At 34.8% G+C, this 23,746-nt stretch overlaps 1 protein-coding gene across 17 annotated transcripts in view; it reads left to right on the top strand.

The window, feature by feature from the left end:
- CCDC7 (coiled-coil domain containing 7) overlaps positions 1 to 23,746 on the top strand; it is a 300,965-nt gene that overhangs the window by 205,599 nt on the left and 71,620 nt on the right. For all 17 annotated transcript variants that reach the window (XM_060006163.1, XM_060006164.1, XM_060006166.1 and 14 more), the window contains 4 exons: positions 11,054 to 11,137; positions 14,197 to 14,280; positions 16,441 to 16,524; positions 18,377 to 18,460. In XM_060006163.1, the coding sequence (XP_059862146.1) occupies positions 11,054 to 11,137; positions 14,197 to 14,280; positions 16,441 to 16,524; positions 18,377 to 18,460 (336 nt within the window). The remainder of the gene's footprint in view (positions 1 to 11,053; positions 11,138 to 14,196; positions 14,281 to 16,440; positions 16,525 to 18,376; positions 18,461 to 23,746) is intronic.

The raw sequence follows: 23,746 nt of genomic DNA, 5'->3' as shown, positions 1-23,746 counted from the left end.
ATTGAGCTGTATAGGAGTACAGCTTTTGGATGTTATTGAAGTTAATTGGCATCAATTTAAACTAGATTTTTTATAACTTTACGATGTTATACATAATCCTCTTGGTAACCAAAAAGAAAATATCTGTAGAATATACACAAAGGAAATGAGAAAGGAAACAAAACTAGTCCCTTAAAAAAATCAATTGACAGACTTCGCTGGCCGTCCAGTGGTTAAGAATCTGTGCTTCCAATGCAGGGGGCATGGGTTTGATCGCTGGTTGGGGAACTAAGATCCCACATGCTGCATGACACAGCCAAAAAAAATAAATTGAACACAAAAGAAGGCAGTATTAGAGGAAATGAAGAACAAAGAAAAATAAGACATACAGAAAACAAATAGCAAAATGGCATAATAAGTCCCTTAAATGTAAATGGATTAAACTTTCTAAACAAAAGGCAGAGATTGACAGAATGGATAAAAAAAAAATATCCAACTATATACTTTCCGTAAGAGACTCACATTAGATCAACAAAATTGACAAAACTTTAACTAGACTGTTGAAGAAAAAAGAAAGAAGACTCACGCTATTAAATCAGAATAGAAATTGGGAACATTACTGCCAATTTTACAGGAATAAAAAACATTATATTTATTGAATAAGGAAAAAAAATCATTAAATCTCAATAAAACACTCTTCATAATATTTCCTTGTTTGACATTTGTATCTGTAAAAAATACAAAAGAATTTTAGCAATTTTATAGTAAAATATTTCCTCCAATACTGGGAATGAGATAAACGTGTGTTATCACTATTTCTACTCATTTTTGTACTGGCAACCATAGTTCTTACAAAAAAATAATAAAACTTGTAAGCATTCAGAGAAAGAAATAAAACTCATAAATTGCAGACGATGTAACTGTGCAGGTATGTAGTCTAAAAGAATCTGTAGTCTACAGATAAACTCTTAATCAACTGGATTTATTAAAATTACTGAATATAAAGTAAAAATGTATAAAACCCAGTTTTATTTCTATATACTAAGAACACAAAATTAGAAAATGAACATTTTTTAGGAATGATGAAATTTTGTATTAGCACCAAAACAAATAAAAAATCTAGGAATAATTATTTTTTAAAGATATGCAAGACTTCTGTCTTCCACTTTGTCTTCCACATGTAAAGAACTTGGAAGTCCTCACTTCTGCACTCCAAACCAATAAAAGCTGAAAAAACTGACAGTCAACAACTCTTCTTAGCCCTGTCAGAGAATTGAAGTCACAGGGCAAACTGCCACTCTCAATCTGTGGAGATAGATGAATACTGAAAATTACATACTCCTGGGAATAGAAACCAACACTGGAGCCAGCAATTAGGAGGAAAACTTAAGAATAATTGAACAATTGCCAGAAACTGAACATGAACTAGGTTGAGCAATAAAAAAATTCTAGGACACAGCCCTGGATATGCCATACACTTTCATGAAATTTGCCTCCAGGAGCCCTACCAGGTACCTTAGCTGAGTATCAGAAATAAAATCTACTCATGCTTTCAGCAAAGGGAGGAGAAAAGTAAACATCTGAAATACACCAATAGCATTCTTCTTAACAAAGGCCTGCCTTCAAGAAAAACTACTTTACTAGAACCTAACAGATGTGAGGTAAAGGAAATACCAAACTCCAGCCTCTTGGACTTTAAACATTGGGGAAGGGAGATATCCAAGTCCAGCCCTCTTTAACCTTTCTGTCTAAAGAATCTTGAAGAATCAAGAATCTAGAAGAATCAAGAATCTTGTTTCTGGGGGAAACAAGCTGAGAAGCAATTGTGAAAGTCACAGACCAGAGGAGACTGCCAATAAAAGACCGAGATCTAATCATAGGATTATAGAATGCTTTTCTACTCCCTCATACCTTACCACCACTTCACCAAGGCCCATGGATAATGGGTTACAGATGGAAAAACTGCAATTCTCAGCTTCCATTAAAGAAGTATTTTCTAGGGAAAGCCAAAGACAATAGGGGAGACCAAAAAAGGAAAATAAAGGAAATTTTAGCCTGTGACACCAGCTACAATAAAACAGAAAACACAGTCTAACTCGTCTCCAGTTGAACATAAAACATCATAACAAAACCTTATATACTTCAGTTCTTTTACCTGATATATCATGTCTAGCTTTAAACAAAAAATTATAAGGCATGATAAAAGCAAAACACACAGGCTGAAGACACAAAGCGAGCATCAAGACCAGATGCAGATGTGGCAGAAATTTTGGAATTTTCAAACTGGGAATTTAAAATAACTATAATACAATAAGGGCCCTAGTGAAAAAGTAGACTACATGAAAGAACATATACATAATGTATGCAGAGATTAAACCTCTAAGAAATAATCAAAATGAAATGTTATAAATCAAAAGCACTATAACAGAAATTAAGAATGCCTTTGATGGGCTCCATAGTAGACTGGAAACAGCCAAAGAAAGAAATCAGTGAACTTGAAGATATGGCAATAGAAACTTCCCAAATTGAAAGGCAAATTGAAAAATAACGAAAAAAGTGGAACAGAGTATTTTAAAAACTGTCAAAAATCAAAGGTATGATTTCAGTGAGCCCAGACTCTTGCCTCTTCCCATACATAGAAAAGCGCTAAATTCCTTAACTTGGGCCATCTGGTTTTCTTTAATTAACAATAATCTTGAAGTTCAGACTACCTGCCCTTTGTTACAAAACTTCTATATAACCTAGCTCCCCACCTCACCTCCTCGGAGCAGTTCTCACAGGGTTACTTGAAATGCTGCCTCCCAGGCAGCCACTATGGAAAGCAGTATGAAGTTTCCTCAAAAAAGTTAAAAATAGAACTACCATATGGTCCAGCAATCACACATGTGGGTATATATCTGAAGGAAATCAAATCACTCTCTTGAAGGGACATTTGTACACCCATGTTTATGATATATATACACATATATGTATGTATGTATATGTGTTATACACACACACACATAATCTAGCCATAAAAAAGAAGGAAATACTGCCCTTTGCAATGATATGGATGAAACTGGAGGGCATTTTGCTAACTGAAGTAACCAGACAGAGAAAAACAAATGCTGTATGGTATCACTTATATGTGAATCTAAAATAAGAGTCAAACTCATAGAAACAGAGAGGAGAATGGTCGTCACCAGGTCCTGGGGTGGTAGGTTAAATGGAGAGTGGTTGGTCAAAGGGTTCAAACTTTTAGTTATAAGATAAATAACTTCTGAAGATTTAATGTACAGCATGATGACTATATCCAGTAATACTGTGTTGTATACTTGATACTTTCTGAGAGTAGATCTTAAGCATTCTCACCAAAAAAAAAAAAAAAAAGAGATAGTAACTATGTAAGGTCATGGATGTGCTAATTAACTGGATTGTGGGACTCATTTCACAATACATATGTATATCAAATCATCATGTTGTATACTTTAAATATATTACAGTTTTTTGTCAATTATACCTTATTAAAGCTGTAAAAAAATAAATACATGCACAAAGAGGCACGCACACTCACAGAAGGTAAAGGCTTAGAGAAAGATATACATGAGTAGCTATATTATTACCAAAGTAGACTTCAGAGCAAGGAAAATTACTAGGAATAAATACATGCATCAGGTAATGATAAAGGAATCAATTCTTCAAGAAGACGTAACATTCTTTAATGTGTTTATACCTAACAATAGTGTCTCAAAATACATGAGGCAAAAACTGATAGAACTACAAGGAGAAATAGACACATCCATTATTATAGTTGGAGACTTTAACACCCCTCTATCAAAAATGGACAGATCCAGCAAGCAAAAAATATCAGTAACAGCAGTTGAGTTCAACAACACCATCAATCAACTGGATCTAACTGATGTCTACTAGAATACGTCCTGCAACAACAGAAGGATACATATTGCTCTCAAATTCACATACTCTGCTCACAAAGATAGACCTCATTACAAAACAAATTATACCTTGAAGATTTTAAGAAATAGAAATCACAAAAATTATGCTCTCAGCCCACAATGGAATTAAACTAGAAATCAATCATAGAAAGATAGCTGGCAAATCCCATAATACTTGAAGATGAAACAATACACTTCTATAGCACATGTTCAAAGAAGTATCAAAAGAAATAAAAAATATTTTGAAGTAAGTGAAAATGAAAATACAACTAATAAAAATTTATGTGACACAGTGAAAGAAGTGCTTAAAAGGAAATTATAACATTTGATGCATATATTGGACAATGAGAAAGATCAAAAATCAATTATCTAAGCTCCCTTAGTAAACTAGAAAAGGAATGGCAGAAAATATTTGATAAGATGGACTTGTTTAAAATTAATACTTATACTCTGTGAAAGACACTTTTAAGAGAACAAAAAGACATGCCACATATTGGGAGAAAATATTTACAAAACACATATCTTAAGAAGGACTTGCATTTGAAATATATTTTAAAAGATTGAATTCAACACTTAAAAAAGAACCCAACTTAAAAACTCTCAGAATATCTGAACAGACACCTTATCAAGGATGATGTGAAGATGGCTAAGTGTGTGAACTCATATGTCATTGGATAAGTGCAAATTAAAACAACAATCAGATACCTAATGAAACACACCTAGGAGAATGGCTAATCCAAAACACTGACAACACCAAATGCTGTCAAGAAAGTGGAGTACAGGAACTTTTGTTCATTCTTGTTGGGAATGCAAAATTCTATACCCACTTTGGAAGACAGTTTGCATTATTTTAAAGCTCAGCGTACTCTAACCATACAATCCAACTGTTGTGCTCTTAGTATTTACCCAAATGAGTTAAGGTCTTACGTTCATGCAATAACCTGCATTAATGTTTACAGCAGCTTTATAACTGCCCCAAACTGGAAGCAAACAAGATGTTTTTCAGTAAGTGAATGCATAAACAATCTGTGGTACATCCATATAATGGTACATTATTCAACAATAAAAATAAATGGACTATCAAGCCAGGAGAAGACATGGCAGAAACTTAAATGCATATTGTTAAGTGAAAGAAGCCAGTCTGAAAAAGCTGTGTAATTTCAACTGTATACCGCTCTGGAAAAGGTAAATCTATAGGCAGTAAAAAGATCAGGAGTTCCCAGGGGTTCAGGGTGAAGGGGGATAAATGGTTGGAGCTCAGGGAATTCTTAATGTGCCAAAGCTATTTTGTAAGATACTGTAGTAGTAAACACTTGACATTATGCATTTATCAAAATGCATAATGTACATTTATGCATTTATCAAAATGCATAATTTACATTTATGCACATTATGCATAATGTACTGTACAAAATAAGAGTTATCTCTCATGTAAATCATGGGTGTTAATTATTAGTGATGTATCAGTATTGGATTATCAATTGTAACAAACGTATGATCTAATACAAGATGGTAATAATAGGGAAACTATACCAGTGGAAGTGAGTGCAGAACTCTCTGTAGTTTCTGCACAATTTCTCTGAACTCCTAAATTGCTCTAAAAAAACAAAGTCTATTAAAATGTTCAAAAAGATGTTCAAAGTCTCAACACAGCAAACTGCAAAACATTATTTAGAGAATTTTAAAGAACTAAATAAATGGAACTATATTCCAGGTTTATAGATTAGAAGACTCAATATTTTGAAGAACAAATTTCTTGAAAATCTATGTATTTAATGCAGTCAGTATCAAAATTTTAGCAATAATTTTTCTAAAAATTGACAAGGTAATTCTAAAATTTATATAGAAATGCATAGGGCCAAAGTAGGAAATATAATCTTGACAAAGAAGACTACAATTGAAGGATATAAAGTGCCTGGTATCAGGTATTATTATAAAAATACAATAATACAAGCAGTTTGCTACTGGTACAATGATAGATAAATAGACTTAAATGTATTGAAGACAAAAAATATGTAACAACAGTAAAAAAAATATTCTTTTCAAAATAATTCTATTCATATGCATATTATAAAATAATAGGCCTCCTAGAAAATGCTATAGGAAAATATGTTCCTGTCTTTGGACTAGATATTTTTTAAACAGGATACAATTGACACTAACTATAAATGTAAATGTTTTAAAACTGGATTTAATCTTCAGAATTGTATCCATTAAAATACACCATTAAGATATTTAAAAAGCAAATGACACTCACCATTGCAACAAAAAGAGTAAAATACTTAGGAATAAACCTACCTAAGGAGGTAAAAGACCTATACTCAGAAAACTATAAGACACTGATGAAAGAAATCAAAGATGACACAAACACATGGAGAGATATACTATGTTTGTGGATTGGAAGAATCAATATTGTGAAAATGACTATACTACCCAAAGCAATCTACAGATTCAGTGCAATCCCTATCAAATTACCAATGGCAGATTTTAAAGAACTGGAACAAAAAATCTTAAAAATTTGTATGGAGACACAAAAAGCCCTGAATAGCAATCTTGAGGGGAAAAAAATGGAGCTGGAGGAATCAGACTCCCTGACTTCAGACTATACTACAGAGCTACAGTAATCAAGACAATATGGTACTGGCACAAAAACGGAAATACAGATCAATGGAACAGGATAGAAAGCCCCAGGGATAAACCCATGCACCTATGGTCAACTAATCTATGACAAAGGAGACAAAGATATACAATGGAGAAAAGACAGTCTCTTCAGTAAGTGGTGCTGGGAAGGTAGCTACATATAAAAGAATGAAATTAGAACACTCCTAGCACCATACACAAAAATAAACTCAAAATGGATTAAAGACCTAAATGTAAGACTGGACACTATAAAACTCTTAGAGGAAAACATAGGGGAAACACTCTTTGACATAAATCACAGCAAGATCTTTTTTGACCCACCTTCTAGAGTAATGGAAATGAAAACAAAAATAAGCAAATGGGACCTAATGAAACTTAAAAGCTTTTGCACAGCACAGGAAACTATAAGCAAGATGAAAAGACAGCCCTCAGAATGGGAGAAGATATTTGCAAACGAATCAACGGACAAAGGATTAATCTCCAAAATATATAAACAGCTCATGCAGCTCAATATTAAAAAATCAAACAACCCAATCAAGCAATAGGCAGAAGACCTAAATAGACATCTTTCTAAAGAAGACACAGATGGCCAAGAGGCACATAAGAAGCTTCTCAACATCACTAATTATTAGAGAAATGCAAATCAAAACTACAATGAGGTATCACCTCACACCGATTAGACTGGGCATCATCAGAAAATCTACAAACAACTCCTGGAGAGGGTGTGCACTGTTGGTGGGAACGTAAATTGATACAGCCACTATGGAGAACAGTATGAATGTTTCTTAAAAAACAAAAAGTAGAATTGCCATATGACCCAGCAATCCCACTACTGGGCATATACCCAGAGAAAACTGTAATTCAAAAACACACATGCACCCCAGTGTTCATTGCAGCACTATTTACAATAGCCAGGTCACACAGAAGCAACCTAAATGCCCATTGACAGATGAATAGATAAAGAAGATGTGGTACATAAATACAGTGGAATATCACTCAGCCATAAAAAGGAATGAAATTGGGTCATTTGTAGAGATGTGGATGGATCTAGAGACTGTCATACAGAGTGAAGTAAGTCAGAAAGAGGAAAACAAATATCATGTATTAATGCATATATGTGGAATCTAGAAAAATGGTGCAGATGAACCTGTTTGCGAGGCAGAAATAGATACAGATGTAGAGAACAAACATATGGACACCAAGGGGGGAAAGTAGGGGGGTGGAGGAATGAATTGGGAGATTGGGATTGACTAATATGTATAAAATAGGTAACTAATAAAAAGAAAAAGGATTGGCTGTTCATCCACAATTCCACAAAGTAGAAACTCAGCAGGTAGTCTATGAAAGAGCTGCAGTAAAGGTTTAGCACAAAGGGAATTATTCTTTGTTGCTGTGGAGTTAAACTTTGGCCTTAAATTCCTGGTTTGTTAAAATAGTTTCAGTACTTAATTTTCAGGGCCATGATTGATCAGTATGTTCCCTTATAAACTGAGTTTTAGCTAGCCAGTCCCAATGCTGTAAAGAAAACATTAAAAATAAATCATTTCAACCGTTAAGAGAAAAAAAAAGCAAATGACAGAGTAGGTTTGCAGCACAAACATCCAACAGAAAGCTTTCAACCAGATATTTAAAGAATTTCTAGCATAGAAATAAATTGAAAACCCAATAGAAAAGTGGTCAAAATCTTAAACATGTACTTCACCAAAGAAGATATCTAAATGACTAATAAACATTTGAAAATTATAGCCCTATTAGTAATCTAGAAAATTGGAGTTAAAATCATGAAGATACTATGACATACCATCATTGAGCCTAAATCAGAAAGAATGACAGAATCAAGTCATGATAATGTAGAGCAACTATTACAGAACTTTCAGAAACTGCTGGTAGTAGTATAAACTGATACATGCACACACTGGAAAACTGTTATTTCTACTCCTTATTGGGAACTCCAATAAGATTTATGGCTGACTTTTCATCAGAAACTATGGAGAGCACAAGGCAATAGGATGGCCTATTCAAAATGCAAAAGAAAAATAACTGTCAACCCAAAATTTTATATCCAGAGAAATTATCTCTCAAAAATAAAGGTGAAGTAAAGAGATTTTAAAACAAATAAAAAATTGAGAAAATTCATTGCTAGCAGATTCACTTTATGACAACTACAAAGGAAATTCTTCAGGCTGAAAATTTGAATCCCCTAAAAAAGAGACTGGGTAAAAGTAATTCTGTAATTATAAAAGGTAGTATAAATACATATATGTAAAGAAATAAAGCAATAATTAAACAATAATTAAACATAAATAATGTTAAGTTTTAAAAATGACTTTATATTTATAGCTTATAGGTTATTATATTTATAATACGTATAATAGCAGTGCAAAAATGTGGAGGAGGGAATAATGGTATATGAGGGTAGCATTTCTATACCTCACTGGAATTACTGGAATTTACTTAGTATAATTCTGATGTAGATTCTTTTTTCATTGTGAAAAAATTGACCTATAACATTGTGTATTAACATTTACAAGGTGTTGATTTGATACATTTGTATATTGCAACATGATGACCACCCTAGTGTTAGCTAATGCCTCCATCATGTCAGATAATTATCATTTCTTTTTTGTGGTAAGAACATTGCCTAGTCTCTTTTAAAATTGACTGTGGTGATGGTCATACAACTCTGTGAATATATCTTTAAAAACATTGAAATGAACACTTTAAATGGGCAAATTGTATAATATGTTATATATGTTTTAAAACTAGCTCAATGAATGCCAAGAATAGGATAAAAAAGGATTTCAAAAGTGGGAGGGTATGATAAGGGAGAAAACTGACTTTTACTAGATAATACATTTCTCCAGCACATACTTTTTAATTGCTAGTACTTAACCTAACCTTCCCTCAGATGCTGTTTTCATTGCCTCTTGCTTATTTAAGTATTCTTTGCTTCCTTAATTCAAATGAGCAAGTCCTTCTTACATATACCAGTTGCAGAAAGAACTAGAGAAGCTAAAATATTAACTAATATTCCCCAGTTTTGTTTTGCTATAGATCTTATTACTTTCACAAAATGTTGCTACTTAAGTATTGAAAAGTTGTTCTGCCTAATCTGACACACCTGTTTCATTTTGGTAATGGTGCTGCAGCAGGTAACCACCTCTACACAGATTGCACAACCTTTAATACTTACTGACTCATCCATTTCTCTGAAAAAAGACTTCCATCTGGGTATCTTAGTCATGACAGGTTTCTAACTTCAGGTACATGTTCTGCTAGAAACAAATTCACCACAAAATTTTAGACCCAATAGTTGATCATTTCTAATTATTCCTTTTCAGTATAAACTCTCCTCTAATAATGTTCATGTATTTTTCTTGTAATTGGACCTAATTGCAGTTACTAAATCAAGCAAAAATTTTAAATGACATAGGAACTCAAATGGTAAGAGACCCAATCTCAATCCAGGTACTTCTACAAATTTAACCATTTCTTCCTCCCAAGCAACAAGGTCTACATGCTGAAAGGACTTGGGAGAGCACGTTTTTTCAATCTATAAAACATTCTGTTATTCTTTTCCATCACTGATGCCTACTTTGTTTATGCTTAAGTAACATAAAAAGGGCATTAAAATATTCCTGGATGAGTCCAAGTATTTCTGCTCTGTGGTAAATTTCCATGGCGACCCTAGTTTGCAACATAATCTGAGGAAAAAACTGCTATATTCCACATTACTGGGTATATATCCCTACAGTATGATTATGAGTTTAATGTACACTTAAGAGTTATATTATTATAACTCTCCCAGATATTTTAATTTAGCATAAGAGATAGCATTGTATGGAAAAAGCACTGGTTAAAGAATTATAAGTTGGAAGGTTGTACATCAAGTTTGTCATTATCTGGATACACAATCTTGGTCAAGTCATTAACATCTCTAAGCCTCAATATATGGAGGCTTAATGATTGCTAGCGGCCATTCCAATTCTAAGGTTTAATGATTCTTCAACCCATATAATCCATTATAATGCATATTTATTAATAACAAGGCTAATTATGATAGTACTGCACATGGGGCTTTCTTGGTGGCGCAGTGGTTGAGAATCCACCTGCCAGTGCAGGGGACATGGGTTTGAGCCCTGGTTCAGGAAGATCCCACGTGCCACAGAGCAACTAAGCCCATGAGCCACAACTGCTGAGCCCATGTGCCACAACTACTGAAGCCTGCACAACTAGAGCCCATGCTCCACAACAAGAGAAGCCACCACAATGAGAAGGCTGTGCACTGCAATGAAGAGTAGCCCCCACTTGCCACAACTGGAGAAAGTCCACGTGCAGCAACGAAGACCCAACACAGCTGTTGTGTGTGTGTGTGTGTGTGTGTATATATATATATATATATATATATATATAAAAGATAGTACTGCACATGAACACACACACACACACTCATGTGTTAGGGTTACTTTACAAAGTGTTTTGATATCTGTTTATTTCTATAGAAATTGATCTAGAACCCTTGAAAGATACTGTTGGAAGACGTATATTAATGGCAGAAATGAAGATACAACCAAAGAGTGTCCCTGGTAAGTCTAATCCTTCCAAGTCTAATCTTTATGGTTTATTTACCTTCTTTGGAGTTTATGTATGAATTTTTTAATGATAAGAGTGCTTGTATATTATTATTATATAGGTAAAGTCTTCGTGATTACCCTCATAATTAATTGTACTGTGGTATTTACTAGAACTTTAAAAGTTAGCTAGACATTTTGATTTTTAGAAATGAGCCATTTAAAAATTAAACCATAAAATTAAATGCTATAGTGGCCTTAGAATATACTTGATGCAAGTATGTTCAGTTCTGTTCTAATCTTTTTCTATTACTGGCTTAGATAGAAGGAAAAGGAGAAAGGTTTCCGGATCAATGTGATAACAAGAAGGGGAATTTAACAGATAGTTAATTCATTGGTTACCATTTCTCTCTATTCGATGGAAATATCAGGTATATTATCCTAACTCATCTGTGGTAGAGTCATTAGTTGTGTTACGTAGTTCAGAGATTGTACTACAGCCTTTACTCTTGTAACAGTGATAGGCACACTGCCCTTGACTTCTGCTGTGACACCAAAAGAGGCAGACAGTTTAACAGAGATGTAACGGAAAGAGACAAAGACAACACTCCTAAAACCACTATTATCCAAGGCTTTTTCCCTTGGGGAGCAACAGTTATGCTTTCAAACTGCTAAGGGAAATGACTTCAGTAAAATATTTTAGCCAAATAACTAAATATATAAACAAGAAAACAATAATAATATGCCCTGTAAGAGGAAGAAGTCAGTATGCAGAGATGCTATATTATATATCTAAAATATTCAGTTTTCAGCATAAAATTATGGGTCAGGTAAAGAAACAGTAAAATGTGACATATAACAAGGAAAAAGACATGCAACAAAAAACTGCCTGTGAGAATCCTAGATATTGGACAAAACTAAAACTAAACTAGACTAAAAAGCAGTTATTATAAATATGTTCAAAGAACTAAATGTAAACATTATTTAGAAGGAAAGGAAGGTCTGATAGTGTTTCATCAAATAGGGAATATATACAAAGAGAAATACATTATTTTGAAAAGGAACACATGTAAATCCAGGATTGAAAGTACAATAACTGAATTTTTTTAAATCCAGTAGGGGGTGTTCAGTATTTTAACACTGTCAGAAGAAAGAATCAGCAAATTTAAAGTATGGAAATATAGCATGGACAGCAGAGGCATTAAAGAGCAGAAAATATCATTTTAAATAATGACAGAAAAGAAAACCAGATATTATAAATAAAATGGTTAAAATAATAAACACTATATATACATGCTTTGTCTTCTCTCAGTTCCTCTGTGTAGCACAAAGTTATGTAAATAAATAATTTAAAAAACAATTGTAATAAATGAATTTATGTTTATATGTTTCATATATAAAAATGGGAAAAAATTATAAGAATTAAGTTATAAAGAGAACTATATATGTAGAATATGAAAATAACATTTCTAAATCTTCCTGGAATTTAATCTGTTTAGTATAAGTAGAAGTAGATTCTAAAATTGACTATGGTGATTGTTACACAGTTCTATGAATATACTGATAAGCATAGAATGGATGTTTAAAATGGGTCAATTGTATAGCATGTTACATGTTTTTTTAAAAATAGTTCAGCGAACTCCAAGCAGGGTAGGATTTTTTAAAAGACTTAAAAGCAATAAGAAATGTTGTGAAGGAGGAAAATTGTGGCTCTTAATAGATTAGGTTTCTCCACCCCATATCATTTATTATGCTCCTAGTTTTTAATTCAGTCTGCCCTCAAGGGCTGTTCTCACTGCCTCCCTGCTCACCTAAGGATCCTTTGCTTTCTCAGATCAAATGAATCAGTTCTTCTAATTATATCTGTTGGAGAAAGACCAGAGGGCTAAAGTTTGTCTGCTGATGTTCTCCAGTTATGTGTTGCTATAGCAGACATTACTTTCACAAATGCTGTAACTTAATTACTAAAAACTTGTTCTGCCCAATCCAATGTGTCTTTGATTTTAGTAGTGATGCCCCATATGGTCTTTACCTCTGTTTAGATTGCAGTGGTGATAAATTTGTGTTGCCTCAGTGATAGAGCATGTTTGAAGTATTCATGGGCTCAGCCATTTCTCCAAAGGAAGACTTCCGATCTATAAATTCTGGATACGACAGGTTCCAACTTCACTTACATGCTGTGTTAGAACCAATTTTTGCCCACACAAAACTTTACGCAACAGATGACCCAGAGTCACCAATTCTCATTATTCCTTTTGCAATATAAAATTCTTTTAAATAAATTTTTTTCTGATATTGGACCTATATCATCATTTCTGAATCCAACAAAAAGTAAAAACCATGTAAAGACTCAGATGGAAAGGGGTACAATATCAGTGCTCACATTCCTGCAAATTACCCATTTCCTCCTGCACAGGGGAGAAAAGGTCTACATGCTAAGAGAACCTGAGAGGGTGCTTTATCTCTGTCCACAAATTACTTGTTTTTCTTTTCCATCAATGATGCCTACTTGACAAACAGTTGCATAACCTTAAAAAAAGGGTTTTAAAGTGTTCCTGGACAAGTAAAAGAATTTCTGCCTCACAGTAAAATTCTGTGACTGTGATGCCCATTGTTTGCAATTTAACATGGGAAAAAAATGTCATGTCTGGCTTCACCAGGTATATCTTTACGATATGAATATGCTTTTAATGTAGAGAAGAAAGTTATATTTATTAAAATAAACTCTCTAGGATGACTTAAATTTGCAAAAGACTTTGTATTTTATGGATAAAACCCTAGTTAAAGAATTATCAGGTATCAGTTTATGGATCAGTTTTGTTGTTACCTAGATTTGTGGCCTTGGTCAAATCACTAACCATTTCTAGGCCTCAATATAATGAGGCTTGTATGATTGCTAACGGCCCTTCCAACTCTAAGGTCCTGTGAGCCTACAGTCCAGGCATTTCATTATAATTGTTGTCCTATAATTTTAAAATGCTAATTAAAGGAGTACTATACACACATAAACTCACACACAAAAACACATGTTAATATATACCTTACAAAAGTGTTTTGAAACTTTATTTCTATAGACACTGATACAGAGCGCTTCCCAGATGCTATTGGAAGAGGTATAATAAAGGGTGGAATCAAGACACAATCCAAGAGTCATCCTGGTAAGAACAAGAATATTTCAAGTCTATTTCTGCTTTATTTATCTTCTCGAGTTTGTTTAAGTTTGGGTCTAAATGACTATAGTACCTATATGCTATTACTATAGGATGAAACGTTTTCACTAATTCTCTCCTATTATTATTGGAACTCTAGCAGTTACTAACAATGGAAAATTAGCTACATAGTGTAAGTTTTAGAACCCATTCATTTAAAACTTATCCATAAAAATTCAATGCTGTAGTAAGCTTAGAATATGCTTGATGGAAGCATTTCAAATGCTGCTCTACTCACTTTCCTTTTCAGACTAGAAAAATGGTTGCTTTGTATTTGCAAAAGCAGAAAGGCTGGTTTAGGAATGGGATTAAAAGAGAGATTTCATTGCTTACTAATTCCCTCTATATAATTGAAATACCAGGCACATTTTCAGTATCTCAGGTGAAGTAGAGATGTTTAATTTTGTTATGTAGTCCGTAGTTTACACTACTGCCACTTGTCTTGGTGTTATAGTGTTTGACACACTGCTTCTTGATCTTTGGTGTGATATTAAAGGAGGCAGAGAGCTTAACAGAAAAACAAGGGAAAGAGACAGTCAGCAGGAAAAACAAGTGTCATCCAAAGGTGACTGTTTGCATGCCCAAGTCTGTGCCCCCAGAGGAGCAACATTAGAAGATTCACACTGCAGAGAAGGAGACTTCTCTACAATAGAATATATTCCAGCCAAGTCACTAAATAAATAATCAGGCAAACAGCAACAGCAAGCCTCCAAAGGGGAGAGGAACTCAGTATCCAGATTTCTTACAAGATATTGTCTAGAACGCCCAGTATAAACCCCCCAAAAATATGAGACATGCAAAGAAACAGTAAAGTGTGGATCATATACTAGGAACTTCAGGAAGAGTAGGCTTAAAAAATAATTTAAGCAGTGGGAGGGTATTGTGAGGAGGGAAATTGTGATTCTTACTAGATTTCAGATTTCTCTAGCACATACTCCCTTTTCCCTCGTCCTTAATTCTATCTGCTATCTGCTATCAAATGCTCTTCTTAATGCTTCCTTGCTTATATAAGCATCTTTACATGCTTCTTTCAACTGGGCCTGTCATTCTTAACCTATACCAGTTGGAGAAAAACCAGAGAGCCTCAATTATATCTACTCAATTGGCTCTTTAACACTTACTTCTGGTCTCAGCCATTACAACAAAGTAAGATCCACCTTATGGTGTCAGGTTCAGGATAGGTTTCCAACCTCTGGTGCATGCTCTTCTGTAACTAGCTTTCATTCATAAAACACTGGACACATAATTTGACCCAAGTCAGCAATCCTACTTAACCCCTCTTTCAATATGAATTTTTCTTTAAACTTTCATGTATTAAAACAAAATACATGAATGTTATTTCTCTCCTTTGACCTAGTTAGTACTTTCTAAATCCCGCCAAATGTCCAAATCACATAAAAACTCAGATGGGATGGGATGCAGTCCCAATGCTGGTACTGCCTCAGATTTACCCATTTCCCCCTCCCCAGTTACAAGGTGTACATAGTAAGAGGACCTGATAGGCAGTTTTTCTTAGACTACAGAATATCTTGTTACTCTTCTACATCTTTGATGTCTGCTTGATTTACATAGCCTTAAAAATGGCATTAAACATTCTTGAGAGAGTCAAAGAATTTCTACCTGGTAGTAACTTTCCGTAATGTGGGACCATGGTTTGGCTCTTGACCAGTGGGGAAAAAATGCCACGTTCCACTCATAGGTATATCCTTAACAGTATGAGTGTCCTCTTAGTGTAAACTGGGCAGTTATATCATTTACACAAACTCCCCAAGATGATTGAAGTTTGTATGGGACAGTGCATTGTGTATGAAAAGCACTGGTTAAGGAATTATGGGGCATCAGCTTGTACTCAGTTTTGCATTATCTTGGTGTGTGTTCTCAATCAAATCACAAAACATCTCTAAGCTTCAATATCATGAGGCTTATATGATTGCTAAGAGCCCTTCAAATTCTAATGTTTTATGATTGTGCAATGCAGACATTATATTATGTTTCTTCGATAATACAAGTACTAATTAAGTTAGTACTACACACAGACACAAAGACACACATACATGTGTGTTAATGGTTACCTTATAATGTGTTTTGAAATTTGTTTTCTATCCATAGAGGCTGATATAGAACGCATGAGAGATACTGTTGGAAGAGAAAAAGCAGTTGGTGAAATCAAGACACATCATCAGAGTCACCCTGGTAAGAACAAGAATTTTCCAAGTCTAATAATTTATGGTTTATGTCTTCTCTGGGACTTAATTAACTATGAGTCATTAATGATAACAGTAACTGTATGTTAGTATTAATGGGCAGTAATCTTCATGAATTTCCTCTTATAATTAGTTAAACTCTAGTATTTACTGTCAATGGAAATTTAGCTGGATATTTTTCAGTTGTAATCTCATCCATTTGGAAAGTAATCCATATGATCCAATGCTCTAATGACCTTAGAATATGCTTGGTTTAAGTATTTATAACTGTGATTCTACTCACTTTCTTGCTGGCTTAGAAAGGAATATTGCTTTGAAATTGAAAAAGCAAAAAAGCTAGTTGATGAGTGGCATAAGAAGAGGAACATAACAGTTATATCACTGATTACCAATTTCCTCTACATAATTAAGTTGGTATGTAAATTTATATCTCTACTAGAGTGGAGTTCTCTAGCTGAGTTTCATTATTCGCAGATTACTGCTTTAGTCCTGGAGTAACAGGGTTCGATACATTTCTCTTTGTTGCAAGAAATACTGTCGTTTTGAACTTTTTACAGAATTGATGCTGAAAGCTAGCATTGGAAAGTAACTGAATCCTCAGATATAAGCACCAAAATTTGTGTTTTCACTGAAATTTAAGGCAAGATTTCTGAAACTTTGCTTTTGAATGCTTTATTTTATTATATTCTTGCTTTTATTCCTGTAAAAAAAATAGTGTTGTAAATGAATCAAATAAATATTACTTGCTCCAACAGCTTTTAACTGGGGAAAAGCTGCGTGGTGTAAAAATGAAATTGTTGGAACCAAGCAGTTAAATTTGGTGTATTACGATAAGCCATTTTTCCATGTCTTTAATTTTCAGAGTATTTTTGGTTAGGTTCTTTCAATTAATTTTTGCTTCCATGTTGCTTATTAATAGGAGTCCTTGTCAGTTTTGAATAACAGCCTTAGACACAGCAACAAAGTGCTTTCATTTACATCCGTTCAATTCTGGGACAAAGTGAGAGAGTGGCATGGACTTTTATATACTACCAAATGTAAAATAGATTGCTAGTGGGAAGCAGCTGCATAGCACAGGGAAATCAGCTTGGTGCTTTGTGACCACCTAGAGGGGTGGGATAGCGAGGGTGGGAGGGAGACCAAGAGGGAGGAAATATGGGGATATATGTATATGTATAGCTGATTCACTTTGTTATGAAGCAGAAACTAACACACCATTGTAAAGCAATTATACTCCAGTAAAGATGTTTAAAAATAAAATACAAAAAAGAATCATGCCTTTTAACAACAAAATTAATTATTTTATATTTATTAATGGTAAATTTATAATTAAACACTAAATAAAATCTGAAAGACAGAAACTGCTACGAGGAAAGGAGTTGAAATGAATGTAGTAATCAAATACAAAAATGAAAAAGTGTTTTGTCCCACCTCACCAGGTACATCCCTCCCATACGAATGTGTTTTTAATATACACAAGAGAGTTATATTTATTAAGAAAAACTCTCTAGGATGACTTAAATTTGTGAAAGACTTTGTATTTTATGGGAAAAGTCCTAGTTAAGGAACTATGAGGCCTCAGTTTATGAGTCAGTTTTGTCATTGCCTGGATATATGGTCTTGGTCAAATCACTAAGCATTTCTAAGCCTCAATATAATGAGGTTTAAACAACTGCTAATGGCTCTTCCAATTCTAAGGTATTATGTCTGCAGTCCAGACATTTCATTATAATTCTTCTTCTATAATAAAAAGATCTAATTAAAGGATACACACATTCTACAAACATACACATGTTAATACTTAGCTTACAGAAGTATTTTGAAACTGTTTATTTCTATAGAGAGTGACACAGAACGCTTCCCAAATATTGTTGGAAGAAGTATTATGAAGAGTGAATTCAAGACACAACCCAAGAGTCGTCTTGGTAAGAAGAAGAATATTTCATGTCTATTTCCTGTTTTTTATCTTCTCTGAAGTTTATTTAACTTTGGATCTTTAGTGACTACAGTACCTATATGCTATTATTACAGGATAAAACGTCTTCACAGATTCCCTCCTATAATTACTGGAATTCTAGCAGTTGCTATCAATGGAGAATTAGCTGCATATTTTTAATTTTAGAATCCATTCAATTAAAAAAATGATCCATAAAAATGGAATGATACAGTGAGCTTGGAACATGCTTGATGGAAACATTTCAAATGCTGTTCTACTCACTTTCTTTTTCAGGCTAGAAGTATAGTTGCTTTGTATTTGCAAATGCAGAAAGGCTATTTTATGAATGGGATTAAAAGAGGGATTTAGCATGTAGTTATTTCATTGGTTACTAATTCCCTCTATATGTTTAAAATATCAGACACATTTTCAATATCTCATGTGAAGTAGACACCGTTAGTTCTATTATATAGTTTATAGTTCACACTGTTACCCCTTGTGTTGGCATAACAGTGTTTGGCACACTTCTTCTCGATTGGTGTGATACCAAAGGAGGCAGAGCTTAACAGAAAAATAAGGGAAAGAGACAGTCAACAGAATCTTTTTTAAAACAACTGTCATTGAAAATGGTAGAGTAATAACCCTGAGCTCACCTTAGCTCATGAACATAGCAAAATTACAACTATTTACCGAACAACCATTGATGTAAAAGACTGGAACCTACCAAGAAAGGTCTTCTAGAACTAAGGATATAAAAAAGGGACCACAGCAAGGCAGATAGTAGGGGCAGAGTCACAGTATAGTCAGTTCCCTGGCTTGGGCAACTCATGAATGGGAGAATAATTACAGTTGCAGAGATTCTTCCCAGCGAATAAGGGGTCTGAGCACCACATCAGTCTGCCCAGCCTGGAGGTTCTGCAACAAGAAGATGAGTCCCCAGAACATTTGACTTTGAAGGCCAGTGGGGCTTGCTTTTAGGAGTTCCAGAGGGCTCTGCGAAATAGAGGCTTCACTCTCCAAGGGCACACACAGCATCTCACATGCTTCAGGTCCCAGCATAGAGGCAGTAATTTAAAGGATTTGGGGTCAAACCTACCTGCTAATCTTGAAGAGTCTCCCTAGGGACATAGACACTGACAGTAGCCATTCTTGAGAGTTCATTCTACCACTGGTGCTGCAGCACCATTTTGGAATCCACCCCACCAACAACAACCAACCTGTAGGCACCAGTACTGGGAAGCCTCAGGCCAAGCAACTAACTGGGCAGTGACACAGCCCAACCCATCAGAAGAGAGACTGCTTTAAGACTTTCTGAGCCAAAAGCCACCCCTGGACACATACCTGCACACCAGAGGGTCTAGGACCTGGCACCACACACCAATGTGCAGGCAATAGACCCAGGACCCCCAGGGCCCTGCAGCCAGAGATCCAGATCCACCCACCAGTGGGCAGGCACCAGCCCCAGAATCACTGACTCCACCCACCAATAAGCTTGCTCTAGCTTCGAACCAGACCCACCCACCAGCAGTCCATTGCCATCTCTGGAAGCCCTCAGCCCTGCAGCCAGACCCCAGAACCTGTCACTGCCTGCCTTTGGGCTGGCACTGTCCCGTGGATCTGGCTTCACCCATTGGTGGGCTGGCCCCAGCCTCAGGATCTTCTAGACCTGACTCCATCCACCAGTGATACAGAACTAACCCCAGGGCTCCCCAGGGTTCTACAGCCAGCCACCTTGTGACCCAACCCTGCCAACCAGTGGAGGCCGGCAGCCTTCACACAGGAAGGTCCTGGCAAACAACCAGACTGGGGGCCAACCAAGCCAACCAGGCCACCCATAGCCATCAGCTTACCACAATAGAAGGACCCGCACAACACATATAGGGGCACTCCTAGAGGATATAGCTCTGATGACGAGAGCAGTGTACTGCTGGGATTCATAGGAAGTCTCTTGCAAAAGGCCTCTTCTCCAAGGTTGGGAAATGGAACCAACCTCCCAGATACATAGAAATATAAACATTAAGTTAGACAAAATGAATTGACAGAGGAAAATGGTCCAAATGAAGGAATAAGATACAACCCAGAAGAAGAGCTAAGTGAAGTAGAGATAGACAACTACCCAACAACGAATTCAGGGTGATGATCCCAAAAAACTTGGGAGAAGAATGGATGGACAGAGTGAGAAATTAGAAGTTTTTAACAAAGAGTTGGAAAATATAAAGAACCACTAAACAAGATGAAGAATACAATAACTGAAATGAAAAATACACTAGGGGGAATCAGCAGTAGACTAAATGGTACAGAGGAACAGATCAGTGGGCTGGAGGACAGAGTAGTGGAAATCACTGATGCTTAGCAGAAAAAAAGAATGGAAAGAAATGAAGACTGTTAAAGAGACTTCTGGGACAACATCAAGCATATTAACATTCACATTAGAGGGGTCCCAGAAGAAGAAGAGAGAAAAAAGGTGACAGAGAACATATTTAAACATAATAGCTGAAAATGTCCCTAACTAGGGAGATGAAAAAATCCCAGTCCAGAAAGAACAGAGAGTCCCAATCCAGAGGAACACACCAACACACTTTGTAATTAAAAATGCAAAAATTAAAGCTAAAGAGAGAATATTAAAAGCAGCAAGGGAAAAGCAACAAGTTACGTACAAGGGAACATCCATAAGGCTATCAGCTGACTTTGTAGCAGAAACTTCGCAGGCAGAAGGCAGTGGCAAGATATATTTAAACTGATGAAAAGGAAAAACCTAGAACCAAGAATACTCTATCCAGCAAAGCTCTCATTCACATTTCATGGAGACATCAAAAGTTTTACAGGCAAGCAAAAGCTGAAAGAGTTCAACACCACCAAGCCAGCTTTACCAGAAATGTTAAAGGGACATCTCTAAGCAAAAAAGAAAAGGCCACAACTATAAACATGAAAATTATGAAAGGAAAAGCTCATCAGTAAAAGCAAATATATAGTAAAAGTAGAAAATCAACCATATGCAAAGTTCATAGGAAGGATTAAAAACAAAAATGGTAAAGTCATCTATAACCACAATAAGAAGTTAACAGATACACAAAATAATTAGATGTAAAATATGTCAAAAATAGTAATCATGAGGGGAGGAGAGTACAAATGAAGCATAGTTAAAATGTGTTTGAAATTAAGAGATCGAACTTTAGATAGATAGATAGCTGTATATAAACCTCACGGTAACCACAACCAAAAATTCTGTAATAGATACACAAAGAAGAGAAAGTAATCCAAACATAACACTAAAGATAGTCATCAAATCACAAAAGAACAAAAGAAGAAGGGAACAAAAAGACCTAGAAAAACAACCCAAAAACTATTAACAAAACTACTATTAACTATTCTTTTGGCAATAAGAACACACATATCAATAATTACATTTAAATGAGCTAAATGCTCCAATCAAAAGACATGGAGTTGCTGAATGGATACAAAAGCAAGACCTTTGTATATGCTACCTAAAAGAGACTCACTTCTGATCTAAAGACACAGACTGAAAGTGAAGAGATTGAAAAAGTCATTCCAGGCAAATGGAAATCAAAAGAAAGCCCAGGTAGCGATAATTATATCAGACAAAATAGACTTTAAGACAAAAGAAGGACGTTACATAATGATCAAAGGATCAATCCAAGAAAAAGATGTAACAATTGGAAATATATATGCACCCAACATAGGAGATCCTTAATAAATAAAGCAAATATTAACAGACATAAAGGGAGAAACAGACAGTTACACAATAATAGTAAAAGACTTTAAAAGCCCACTCAAGTCAACAGACAGATCATCCAAAAAGAAAATCCATAAGGAGACACTGGCCTTAAATGACATATTAGACCATATGGACTTAATAGATAGATATAGAACATTCCATCCAACAGCAGCAGAACACACATTCATGTTCACATGGGACATTTTCTAGGAATGTTAGGCCACAAAAGAAGCCTTGGTAAATTTAAGAAAACTGAAATCATATCAAGTATCTTTTCCCACCACAACACTATGAGGCTAGAAATCAACTAAAAGAAAATACTGCAAAAATCACAAACACACAGAAGCTAAGCAACATGCTACTAAACAACCAATGGATCATGAAGAAATCAAAGAGGAAATCAAAAAATACCTAGAGACAAATGAACAGAAAATGATCCAAAAATCTATGAGATGCAGCAAAAGCAGTTCTAAAATAAAAACTTATACTGATACTAACAAACCTCAGGAAACATGAAAAGTCTCAAATGAACAACTTAACTTACACCTAAAGGAACTAGGAAAAAGATGAACAAACAAAACACAAAGTTAGCAGAAGGAAAGAAATCATAAAGACCAGAGAAGAAATAAATGAAATAGAGACTTAAAAATGGAAAATATCAATGAAACTATAACCTGTTTCTTTGAAAAGATAAACAAAATTGACAAACCTTTAGCCAGATTCATCAAGAGTAATATGCAGGGCCCAAATCAATAAAATCAGAAATGAAAAAGATGTTACAACCGACACCACAGAAGTGCAACTGATCATGAGACATTAGTTGGAAAAACTGTATGACAACCAGGACTGAACCAGGAATAAAAAGAAAATATGAACAGACCAATTATCAGTAATGAAATTGAACCAGTAATTTAAAAAAATAACCAAAAAATGTAAGTCCAAGAACAAGTGGCTTCATAGGGGAATTCTACCAAACATTTAGAGAAGAATTAATACCTATACTTCTCAAAGTATTGCACAAAGTTGCAGCGAAAGGAATGTTTCCGAAGTCATTCTATAAGGCCAGCATCACATGATATCAAAATGAGACAGAGATATCACAGAACAGAAAATTACATGGGTGAAAGTAGATGCAGAAGCCCTCAACAAAATATTAGCAAACTGACTCCAACAATACATTAAAATGATCATACACTATGATTAAGTGGAATTTATCCCAGAGATACAAGGATGTTTCAGTGTCTGCAAATCAGTGTGATACATCACATTAACAAAGAATAAAAACTATATGATTATCTCAATAGATACAGAAAAAGATTTTGACAAAATTCAACATCCATTTATGATAAAAACTCTCCAGAAAGTGGGTATACAAGGAACATGCCTCAACATAATAAAGGCCGTATATGATAACCCCATAGCTAACATTATACTCAACAGTGAAAAGATGAAAGCATTTCCTCTAAGATATGAAACAAGGATGCCCACTATTGCCACTTTTATTCAACATATTATTAGAAGTCTTAGCCACCACAGTCA

This window comes from Delphinus delphis, chromosome 2 (genome assembly GCF_949987515.2).
Source record: "Delphinus delphis chromosome 2, mDelDel1.2, whole genome shotgun sequence".
Classification (NCBI taxonomy): Eukaryota; Metazoa; Chordata; class Mammalia; order Artiodactyla; family Delphinidae; genus Delphinus; species Delphinus delphis.
Note: the sequence above shows the minus strand (reverse complement) of the source record. Positions and strands in the feature narration are given on the sequence as shown.